This window comes from Daldinia caldariorum, assembly GCF_022478825.1.
Source record: "Daldinia caldariorum strain CBS 122874 unplaced genomic scaffold F4812scaffold_23, whole genome shotgun sequence".
Classification (NCBI taxonomy): domain Eukaryota; kingdom Fungi; phylum Ascomycota; class Sordariomycetes; order Xylariales; family Hypoxylaceae; genus Daldinia; species Daldinia caldariorum.
Genome location: NW_025953059.1, coordinates 28,064 through 39,543, shown reverse-complemented (window position 1 = coordinate 39,543; position 11,480 = coordinate 28,064). Strand labels below are relative to the sequence as shown.

At 47.6% G+C, this 11,480-nt stretch overlaps 3 protein-coding genes across 3 annotated transcripts; 1 reads left to right on the top strand and 2 right to left on the bottom strand.

Moving 5' to 3' along the window:
• Nucleotides 1-212: 212 nt before the first annotated feature.
• Nucleotides 213-4,688, bottom strand: F4812DRAFT_444749 (formate-tetrahydrofolate ligase). The gene is made up of 5 exons (XM_047935521.1): nucleotides 3,570-4,688; nucleotides 3,425-3,445; nucleotides 3,315-3,352; nucleotides 713-3,243; nucleotides 213-656 (listed from the first exon to the last, which is right to left on the bottom strand). The coding sequence occupies exons 1-5, from the start codon at nucleotides 4,072-4,074 to the stop codon at nucleotides 548-550; spliced, it is 3,204 nt and encodes a 1,067-aa protein (XP_047786170.1). The 5' UTR covers nucleotides 4,075-4,688; the 3' UTR covers nucleotides 213-547.
• A 337-nt stretch (nucleotides 4,689-5,025) lies between these two features.
• On the top strand, nucleotides 5,026-6,401 carry F4812DRAFT_463183 (eukaryotic translation initiation factor 3 subunit I; the record flags this gene model as incomplete). The annotated part of the gene is made up of 5 exons (XM_047938167.1): nucleotides 5,026-5,052; nucleotides 5,109-5,131; nucleotides 5,242-5,722; nucleotides 5,804-6,145; nucleotides 6,258-6,401. 5 exons carry the CDS (start codon nucleotides 5,026-5,028, stop codon nucleotides 6,399-6,401), a joined length of 1,017 nt encoding a protein of 338 aa, XP_047786169.1.
• Nucleotides 6,402-7,342: 941 nt separating this feature from the next.
• On the bottom strand, nucleotides 7,343-10,943 carry F4812DRAFT_453217 (SWI/SNF family of DNA-dependent ATPase; the record flags this gene model as incomplete). Its single annotated transcript, XM_047936450.1, has 4 exons — nucleotides 7,343-7,477; nucleotides 7,539-10,502; nucleotides 10,581-10,748; nucleotides 10,851-10,943. 4 exons carry the CDS (start codon nucleotides 10,941-10,943, stop codon nucleotides 7,343-7,345), a joined length of 3,360 nt encoding a protein of 1,119 aa, XP_047786168.1.
• Nucleotides 10,944-11,480: the final 537 nt, after the last annotated feature.

The following is an 11,480-nucleotide window of genomic DNA, read 5'->3' as shown; positions in this document are numbered from 1 at the left end:
GATGGAAGGTAGTCAAGTCAAAGTCAGTCGGAGTTGAAGGTAGCTGTAAAATAAAATAATTTTTATTATTATACGCCTAGGCGTCTTTATATTCGTTCGCCTGAAGCGTGTTTAGGAAGTTATTTGGCCGTAATACAAGGTAATTAATTAGTACCTACTAATGTCTGTCAGATACGATATTACGAATTCCAAAGTTCATGTGTTCTATGGTATCGTAAGTATCTTAGTTCATCGCATTTATTTCTTTAATTTACTTAAATATCTCTCTACCTATATACCTAGGGCGTGTATAGGCGCAGTAGATCGCCCTGCAATATACACTACTGTTGAAGGTATCACGTGTAATAAAACGCCGGCCCTGTTGTCGCCGTTTCTAGTATAACCCCCATGAACCAATGCTCCGACGTGGTTGAATTCGTTGAAGCCACTTTATATGCATGCATAGAGTGCCCGGTCTAGCTAGTTGAATTCTATACGTACCGCATCTACGCCAGTTTTTGTTGATTTGACGAATTTGTATAGACATACGCTCATAGTAAGCCGGCACTTAGAAGAGACCGTCGATCTCGCCCGTTTCGGTGTCAACGTCGACATTGAGGTATCCCGGGGCAGTGGGCAAGCCGGGAATTGTCTGGATGTCAGCGGCAAGCGCATACCTTATTCAACGTCAGCTTATTATATTATACATAGGAGAATATGTTAATGAACTTACAAGTATCCTGCACCTGCGGCCATTCTCACATCCCTAATCGGAACAGTAAAACCGGTTGGTGCACCTTTAAGATCGGGGTCGTGAGAGAGCGAATACTGCGTCTTAGCGATACAGATCGGGAGGTTCCCAAAGCCCTGTTTTGTGTATGTGTCGATCTTCTTTTGGGCAAGCTCGCTAAACTCGACAGCGGACGCACCATACATTTTCTGGCAGATGGCCTCCATACGTTGTTCAATGGTGCCCTCAGTCACGTCATACAGTAACTTGAAGTCCTTTGGCTTCTCAGCAGCAGCGATTACCCCCTTAGCAAGGTCGACAGCGCCCTTACCACCTTCGGCCCAATGATTAGCCAAGATAGCGTCTTCAGCGCCAGCAGCAATGGCTTCTTCTCGCAGAGCAGCAATCTCAGCATCTGTATCGGTAGCAAACTTATTGATGGCGACTACGACAGGACAGCCATAGGCCTTGGCGTTTTGAATATGCTTCTTGAGGTTCACGCAGCCGTTTCGGAGGATCTCGACATTCTCCTGCTTGTACACGGGGTCTAACGGCGCACCAGGAGCGATAGGTGGGCCGCCACCATGCACCTTCAAAGCGCGAACCGTAGCGACAATAACGACCACATCGGGAACTAAGCCTGAAGTACGGCATTTGATGTTGAAGAATCGTTCGCCTCCCATGGTGAAGTCGAAACCAGCTTCAGTAACGGCGAAGCCAGCCTTGGCACTGTAGTCTTCATCGGGCTCCGTACCTGCTAGCTTGAGAGCCATCTTGTCGGCAAGGATGGAGCTGTTTCCAATACTGATGTTGGCAAAAGGACCCGCATGCACAAACACAGGTGTACCTTCTAATGTTTGCATCAAGTTCGGCTTGATAGCGTCCTTCATGAGAGCTGTCAATGCCCCTCCGGCTCCTATGTCATCGCAAGTGACTGGGTCTCCTGATCTCGAGGTAGCGACGACCATTCGGCCTAGCCTTTCCCGCATATCGGCAAGACTGGTGCTCATGGCTAGAATAGCCATACACTCGCTGGCAACAGATATATCGAATCCGGTATCCCGACTCTGTCCCTTTTCGGTTGGGGCTATGCCAACAGTGACGCCTCGCAAGTGGCGGTCATTAACATCTAGCACGCGTCTCCAAGTGATAGTTTCTGGGTCAATATCTAACCTAGCAAACCGGCGGATCTCATCTTCAGTAAGGTCGTTAGGATCGGTCTTGTCAATTCCCAATTTCTTGAGTCGGCGGAGCATGACAGGTGCAAAGGTCCTCTTTCCGTTCTTTGTCGGTACCAATCTTCGGTAAAGGGGGCCATCCTTTTGCGTGTTCTCGTGGAACATACGAGTCTCAATCGCAGCAGCAAGAAGATTGTTCGCTGCGGTGATAGCATGTATGTCACCAGTCAAGTGCAAATTGAATTCGTCCATGGGTATAACTTGACTGTAACCACCACCAGCTGCACCTCCCTTGATACCAAAAGTAGGACCTTGGCTGGGCTGCCGGACGTTGGCAAAGGTAATTCGACCTAGATGTGCCCCTAACGCCTGAGCTAAGCCCATGGTTGTGGTGGATTTCCCTTCGCCTAACGGTGTGGGAGTAATGCCTGTGACTACGACATATCGGCCGTTCCGACGGTGCTCCAGACGCTTCAAAAGGGTGAGGTCGACCTTGGCTTTGTATGCGCCATATGGCTCCAACTCGTGATGCGCAATACCGACCTCTTCTGCGACCCGCGTAATGGGCTTCGGTGGCTGTGATCTCGAAACCTCGATATCCGAAGGGACCGGGGTACGTAAGTTGAGAGGAAGTGGTACGATACGTCTTTGCTTCTGTCGCTCAAAATACATTGTGGTTGCGTTAACAACATTTTGCAACAGCATGGCAACTGTCATGGGCCCGACACCACCCGGAACTGGTGTGATGTAAGAAGCAACCTGAGAAGCCGACTCAAACTCTACATCACCCACTAGTCGTTGGCCGGATTTCTTCGATGCATCGGGGATGTAGTTGGTTCCCACGTCGATGACAACGGCACCTTTCTTGAGCCATTCTCCTTTTACAAAGGCAGGTTGGCCAATAGCGGCAACAACTATATCAGCCTTCTTTAACTTCTCTTCTATACCCTCGGTCTTAGAATGGCAGACAGTAACGGTTGCGTCGGCGTTCTTCAACAAGTAGCTGACGGGACTACCGACAATATCGCTTCGGCCAAGAACCACAGCATCCTTGCCTTTCAAGTTCACACCTGCTTCCTCCAAGAGAACCATAACCCCCTTGGGAGTGCAGGGGATGAAGAAAGGGTGACCTCCTTTCTTGGCAAGCTCACCAATGTTGGTGGTACCGAAACCATCGACATCTTTTTCAGCCGCAACGGCAGATGTGATAGCGTACTCATCGATATGCTTAGGCAGAGGCAGCTGAACCAGGATTCCAGACACTGCAGGGTTATTATTCAGGACGTGTAACTGTGCCAAGAGCTCGGCCTCGGAAATATCCTCAGGGAAGTGCAGACGTTCGCAGGTAATATTGGCCTTTTATGAGTCACAATGGTTAGATCAGGGGTATTTTACGTGGGACATTATGCTAAGTTGAGAAGTCCTACCTCGTGAGCGGCCTTAAGCTTCATGCGAACATAAGTTGCTGGCGAGAAGATTAGCTGAGGAACAGCTTGCTTACAGTAGTTGAGTCAGAAGACCCGGATTAAGGACATACAGGAATCAGATCGATCACCGACTACGAAGCAAAGAGGTTAGTACTTATTACAAGCGAGCTTGTTTAGGAGTATGATGCAGGTATGGTGTAGGTGTAGTGTAGGTATGGTGCAGGTATAGTATGGGTATGGCAAGTAAGTACAAACCTTGGATAATCGAAAGATAGGGCTGGTACTTGGGATTAGACTTTTGCTTCTCGGCTATCTCAGAGGCCAGCCTTTCGCGGATCTTCTTTGCGATGGCTGTGCCATCTAACCTAATGGCAGTCATGGTGGGGTAGCTTGTAGAAAAATGTCTAATAGAGGCACGCGGCCAATGCCGTCGCGCAGTTCCTACTGAGGTGTAATTAGGTAAGTGGCGTACTTTCGTGCAACCCAGCTGAGACGACCCTCGACGGGCTCTTACAGACGTTGTGAGTTGGGCACGTTGTCGAGTGTAAGTTGAAATCCGGGGAGCGAAATATGAACGATTGGCTTTTCGGGACCCGCAAAGCGGAGAATTAGTCGGCCAGGTTGCGACGAATCTAGTGGTCACGCGTGTGACCGGCCGAAGTGTAGATCCTTTAGACCCTTTAGAATGTTTGTGCGGTATAACTCGCAGTGGGATTGCGAAAGGATGTAGATTACGGCTTCTTGCAACGGCTAGAGTCATAGCTGCTAGTTCCAAAGCTGTGTGCCGCCGATACCCGTATCTTATCCAACGATCCCACAGAGGATTATGTAGGTAGTTCCAAGTTTTGACTAGTCAAAGGTGTTGGCAACAACGCTATACGATAGAGTTTGCCGTCTATTTAGGACCTAGGTACTGTAATGTATCGTACAATACAGTTGCTGCAATGGCTGTATCAATAGTAGGTAATCCTGAAAATCCAAAAGGCTGTGAGTAACAGTCATCGAGGAATTGAATAAATATAGCTATAAATATAGCTAGACAACTAAACCATAATAAAACCTAGTCAAATAAAAAGATCATCTAAAGAATATATAATATGATAGGTATATTCGAAGCGAGATAGGAGTTGCTGAATAAAGTTTTCATCTTCTAATAAATTCCACTATGTTTGGTAGTTATTAGACATTGTCTTTTTTTTCTTGTTTAGCGAAGAAGCGCCGTTTTCCTCTCTACCGAGCTTCTAAACTTTAAAATCTTTGTTTCTGGTTCGAGATCGAGATGACTCAAAGGTCTTTCCTGATCGCGGAGTCTAGCTCTGTTTCTCAAACGGAAGTAATAATCCACACACTGAACTTGACAATTTTGCTCATTTGGAAAGTGCTTGGTAGAAAAATGTACATCCTAAAATTAGATAGGTACCTACATGTGTCATGCCCAGATAAACTTAATCAAGTACCTACCTAGGCACCTACCAACTAGGATAAGGTCTAGGATAAGGTTGCCACCGATGAAATGTGATTGGCTGCCATAAATCGTAAGCATCCCCTATAACCTTTCACGTGACTATGAGTAACGTTGGTGGGGCCCAGATGCTGATAGGTTATCAGAAAATCCGCGAAATCTTGCCCCACGCACAAATCATTCAAAAACTCCATACAACCAACTTCCCCCAAGATTGGTGACGAGATACAAGATCAGAACATCGCCAACATGAGACCTATTCTATTGTCGGGCCACGTAAGAGAACACATTCCCCCATATATAGAAGATAGTAGCCTCTAACAGTTTCGCAGGAACGGGCCTTGACCCAAATCAGGTTTGTTCCCCTCCTCCCAGAATCGATGCGACAATAATAATACCTTCAATACCTTGGTCCCCCGCGACAAGTTCATCACACTAACTGGCTGAATCGCTTCCCTCTTCCAGATACAACCCCGATGGCGACCTTCTATTCTCCGTATCCAAGGACCAGCAGATCTGCGTGTGGTACTCGCATAACGGCGAACGGCTGGGCACCTACAAGGGCCACCAGGGTGCCATCTGGACCGTCGACGTAGACCCGACCTCGACCTTCATCGCGAGCGGCAGCGCCGACAACACCATCCGCCTGTGGGAGATCAAGACCGGTCGCTGCCTCAAGACCTGGGATTTCCCCACCGCCGTCAAGCGCGTGGAGTTTAGCGACGACGGCCGCCAGCTGCTGGGCGTCACCGAGAAGCGCATGGGTCACCTCGGAACCATCGTGGTCCTGGACGTCGTGCTGGACGTCGACGCCGAGCAGAGCGACGAGCGCGCCCTGACCATCGTGTGTGACGAGAGCAAGGCCACGGTTGCCGGCTGGAGTTACATGAACAAGTACATCATCGCTGGACACGAGGATGGCTCCGTATCCCAGTACGACGCTAAAGTAAGCCATCATCATCATCATTATTATTATTATTAAGGAGACGGAGGATAACGAAGAGCTAACAAATACCCACTTTGATAGACCGGAGAGCTGCTAGATAACGTCCCCGTCCACGAGCTCAACATGCAAGTGACAGACCTCCAGTGGTCGCCGGACCGCACCTACTTCATCACAGCCTCCAAGGACAAGACCGCCCGGCTAATGGCTGCCCGCGACCTCGAGCCCCTGAAGACCTACGTGACCGACACGCCGCTCAACAGCGCATGCATCACCCCTAAGAAGGACTACGTTATTCTCGGCGGTGGTCAGGCCGCCATGGATGTCACTACGACCGCGGCTCGCCAAGGAAAATTCGAGGCACGTTTCTATCACAAAATCTTCGAAGACGAGATTGGTCGTGTGAGAGGCCATTTCGGACCCTTGGTATGTTTTCTTTTTTTCCTTTATCATATCCCCCCTCCCTAGACCTATATATAAATATATATATTCTTGCGAAAAGAATCATCTACAGTTCGGTCGTCTAACACCGCAGCAGAACACCGTAGCAGCGGATCCCACAGGCAAGGGCTACGCCAGCGGCGGAGAAGACGGTTACGTGCGCATACACCACTTCGACAAGGGATACTTCGACTTCAAGTACGAGGTCGAGCGGGAGCGCGAACGCGAGAACAGGCTATGATAAGTTATATGCGCATTTAAAGCGTATAGCTAGCTTTTCTAGCACCGCCTCCCCCTTCCCCAAATCACTCCCCCGAAGTCACCCGCGATTCCATCATGACGTACGTATACGCACGCCTGTTGGTCGTCTCTACGAGATAGAAAGCGGGGGGAAATGGAGGAAAGAAATGGAAGATGATATCCGGCGTCGCGTCCTCCATTTTTTTAATCATTTTTTTTGCGTTCTCTTAGCTAGAACTTTGCATCTTACCTATCCATCCATCCGGGAAGAAGGCTTCGGCGTTTGAGGGTTTTTGTCCGACAGTTATTTGTTCGTCGCTTAGGCAGGAAAGACAAGAAGAAAAAAAGAGATAAATGAGAGCTCCGGGTTAGGTATAAGGAGGTAGAGAGTAGCATGAAGCTTCTAATCAATATACCTGATTATTGAGACGCAAACCCTTTTTTCCCGTCCCATTTTGTGGGAAACTATAATACAAATATCATCATGACGGTCAAGAATTTCGCAATATTGTTACATAAGGACTATCGTAAGTACACGCGGCAGACTTCTCGAAAGACACGTTCATAGAAATCTCGTAGCTTATTTTCTACATAGTAGTTGCAATATGCTATGCTTTTCGTCTGTTTCTAACTGGCGTTGTCGGGTCCATAGACGTTCATTCCCCTTTGCTTCTCATATTCGCCAGGTCGTATGGAGGATTGGACAACATCCATCTAGACTATCGGTCGAGACAACTTGATTTCGTGGACTGTATCTGTATCGTCCAGCGGCGAAACAACCAATTAAACGCCTGTGCACTTACTCCCCTTGCCATTCCATTGTCCGTTTAATGCCATTGTGAGACGAAACTGGTGCCAACTCAGATCGAAGAAAAAAGAAAAAACCTTGGCACGAGCCAAAAATCGGGTTGTCTGTCACCCTTATTAGTAAACGACAACTATTTATTTCTTCTTTCCCTTGGCTTTCGACTTGGCCACGGGCGCCGAGGTAGTAGAAGCGACACTAGAGGCGCGAGAGGAAGGCGTGGCAGAAGTAGTCTTGCTACTGCCACCTTTGACGTTGTCAAGGGCCTTGTTCTGTTTATGTATTAATTAGTATTCGGTTCGAAGTTGGTTAGATACTTGACTAATAGCATACCTTGACACTGGTCTTTGACTTCTTCTTTGCGGGGGCCATTCCGAGGATGCTATCCTCGTCGTTCTCTTCGTCATCTAGCTCTCTCTTCCCTTTGCCGTTGCTTCCGTTCGCCTTGCTCGGATACGTATCTTCAAACTCCTTCACAATCGTAGTAAGCAGTGTAGTGCAGCGACGGCTGATTTCGATAGGTGTCCTACTAAGGAAGAACCAATCGAATCGGAATAGAGAACTCTCTCGAATCTCGTCACGAATTCGCTCGTAGATACTCTCAGAATCGACGCCATGTCGGTCTAACATGACCAGGAGGAATCTATCCTCTTCCTCAGTATAGACCTTCTTGTTTGTTGTAGACACCGAATAGTTGATCTTCATCTGCTGCAGTGGCACTCGATATTGTTGCATCTTCTTCCTGAGCATTTTGCGCTGATGCTCCGTCTTACGCATGCGTTCTTCTCCAGTTTCAATTACTTGCAAGTACTTGTTATAATCGGCGATCTCGGTATATCGCTGCCAGAAAACCTTAGCATAGGCTTTAACCTCTGCGGCGGTCTTGCTGTCGACTTCTTCCGCAATTCGGTCATAATCATGACGCCCGTAGCGACCAGAGCCGTTGATAAACTGCTGGAAGTCACGCTTGTTCCAGTCCCCGAAGCCTTGAGCGGACAGTTTCTGTTTCTCTTCTTGCTCCTCTTCCGTAAGGGGAGTAGCATTGTCAATCTCCTGCTGATCAAGGGCACGCTCCGCTTCACGTTCCGACAAATTGTCGTCATCTCCGTCGGGCAAAGGTACCTTATATCCAATCTCCTTGCGATAAAAGGCGGTCTCTCGATCCTGAAGGTCACGGAGTCGAGGGGGATAGAACTGATAATCGTGAACTGCGACCTGCTTCGGTGCTCGAGGAGCCTTAGGTTTAGCTTCTGCCTTGCTAGTACCATATATGGCCTGTCGGTAGAACTTGTCGACGGAGTAGGACTGCTCCTTGCGTTCCCGCTTTGCGGGATTAATCCAATTCACGCCAATATCCTTCTTTTTCCCGAACACTTCGCCATTCCACTCATAAGCAGATTCTGAAGAGAACTTTTGTAGATCGTCAATGCCAAGTTTCTCATACTTGGCGTTGAGCTCCTTGGTACGACTCTCACCCTTCGCCAAGATCTCATCGATATCTTCGTCGTTGAGATCTGCTCCCTTAGCTGCCATTCCGGTGGCTCCCTTTTGTTGGAAGACTTTCTCCGCACCGTGCTGGATCATGTCAAGGAGCTCATCTTTAGCTGCTGGACCTTTAGCTCCTGGATGAGCACGTCCTTGCTGAATAACCAATTGGTCAAGGCGAAGCTTCTGTGCCGCCCGCTCAAGTACCTTCTCTTCGATTGCATTCTCCGTGACAAACCTGTAAACAACTACTTGCTTCGTTTGACCAATTCTGTGAGCGCGGTCCATAGCTTGCAGATCAGCCTGCGGGTTCCAGTCGCTATCGTAGAGGATAACAATATCAGCACTGGTTAGATTAATTCCGAGACCACCAGCTCGAGTTGTGAGGAGGAAAATGAATTTCTCTGAATCCGGCTTATTGTATTCATCAATTGCCGCTATGCGATCTTCGTGAGCTGTGCTTCCATCGATTCGACAGTACTTATACTCGCGGAATACACAGTAGTCCTCGAGAATATCCAAAAGACGGCTCATCTGTGAGAATATGAGGACGCGGCTGCCCTGTTTCTGTAGTCTTCGCAAAAGCTTATCGAGTAAGGCCATTTTGCCTGAATTGTAGACCAGATGCTCATCGGTCGTGTAAGGAGGTCCAGGTTCAGCTCCCTCAAAAAGGTAAGGATGGTTGCAACACTTCCTCAATTGCATGACAATGTTGAGCAGGCGAGTTTTAGATTCCCGCTTACCGCCGGCACCATTGACAGCGTCAATATCCTTCTCTAGGATCTTCTGGTACCATTTCACCTGCATTTCTGACATACCAAGGTAGAGGTTGATCTCCTTCTTGGGTAACAAGCTCTTCTCCACATCCGCCTTAACTCGACGGAGCAAGAAAGGTCGTAGGACCTTGTGCAGCTGCTCAACAACCACTTCTGAATCTGCATCTTGTCCCGAGAACCACTGGTCGAAGGCCTCGCTATCACCAAATACATCAGGTAACAAGAAGTTCAAGAGTGCCCAGAGCTCGTGCAGGTTATTCTGGAGTGGTGTTCCAGTAATAAGAAGTCGGTTTCGCGAGTTGAATAAGCGAATTACTTGCGATAGGGACGACTCTTCGTTCTTGATACGGTGGGCTTCGTCGATGATAATATATTCCCAGGCGAATTTCTTCAAATGCGTCTTCTCACGAAGGATCATCTCGTAACTCGTGATGCACACATCAAACTTCTCGTCGATCAAACGCTCGTTAATCAGGTTGTGTCGTTCCTCTTTAGCGCCTTGTAAAACCAGAACATTAACTTCGGGTGTCCACTTGGCAAACTCCCGCTTCCAATTGTCTAGAGTAGACTTGGGCACGATGACCAAATGAGGGCCTTTCGTATCCATGATATGACGAAGGTAACCCAAAAAGGAAATGGTTTGGAGGGTTTTGCCTAAACCCATCTCGTCTGCAAGGATACCTGAGATTCCATTTTCGTGCAGGGAAATGAGCCAATTCAACCCAGCAATTTGGTAATCTCTCATCGTGCCATTGATAAAAGACGGCGATTCGCGAAAGACAGTTTCTGCTGATCCGCCTTGTCTCTCATCCTTCAGTAACTCTTCATCTTCTTCGGCTTCTGTACGGCGAGCTCGGCCTGTCTCTGCCCCACCTTGACGAACGCCCTTCTTCTTTGCTTTCTCCGCCTGCTCATTCTGACGATCGATCTCATGAATAATCTCGCGAATTTTGGGGTTAGGGTTCGTCTCGATGAAATGTCGGAAAAGGTCGGTCAATCCTAATAAGTAGCGAAATCTTCTGATGCTGTCATCCTCCTATTGTATTATTGTTAATTAGTAACCCAATCAAGCTTAAAAAATCATCTTAATTGACATGCTCAGATTATTTCATACCTTGGATTCTCCTAGCAAGTCATGTTTCTTGCCGAAGATACTTCTTCGAAGCTGGTTGGCTTCAGAACGCTTTTTGCGCCCATCGGCAATCTGATCACCGGCAACACTACTTGCTGTAGTGTTGGGATTGGTATCTGTGTCAGTCTGATCTGGGGTTTCATCAACATCCTACAGGTTGGTTAGTATTGGTGCTAATGGTGGATGATATATTTATAGTAGCGTAACGGAACAGCTAGAATGTTATAAAAATTGAAAAGGATTAAAACTTACCATTGCGTCAGCTAGGTTAGATACAGGCTCTTGCACATCTAGCATTGATGCGTCCGTATCGACAGCACTGGCCCGCGGACGAGGCGGAGCCATGTTGGGGAGATATCGCGATAAGTGCTCTACGCGACTGCGACGCGACGAATTACAGGCGGCGCCTGGTGCAAAAGTGAAACCGGAATAACAAGACAAAGTTAACCGAGCTTGCTGAATTGTCCAATATGTGGATTTACAAGGTAAAAATTGGGTACGGAGGCAGCCAGAAACAAGAGACAATAATTAAATGTGCTCAAGGCTGAAGCGGTGTTGAAAAAGTTGTGTGTGTGAATGGTAGTGAAGGTCGAAAAGAAACCATCAAATAGAAATTAGATCACAGGTAAGAGTATCTCTTGTTAAAGGTGGGTCTAATAGTGGGGTATCAAGTACCAAGCTTTAACAAATTGAAATCTTAGCTGTTACTGCCGTAATGGAAAAACCCAGGGGTGAACCCTCGTTTAATGCAACCTATTAAAGTCTCAATTCTTTCTGTGAGGTTTTTTGTAATAAATTTTCTAGTGGCTCAGCGTTAGTATTAAGTGGAAGAATTGAAATGAGAGCTGTAAGTTTTGTAAGTAAGAAGGAACAGCTTAGGTA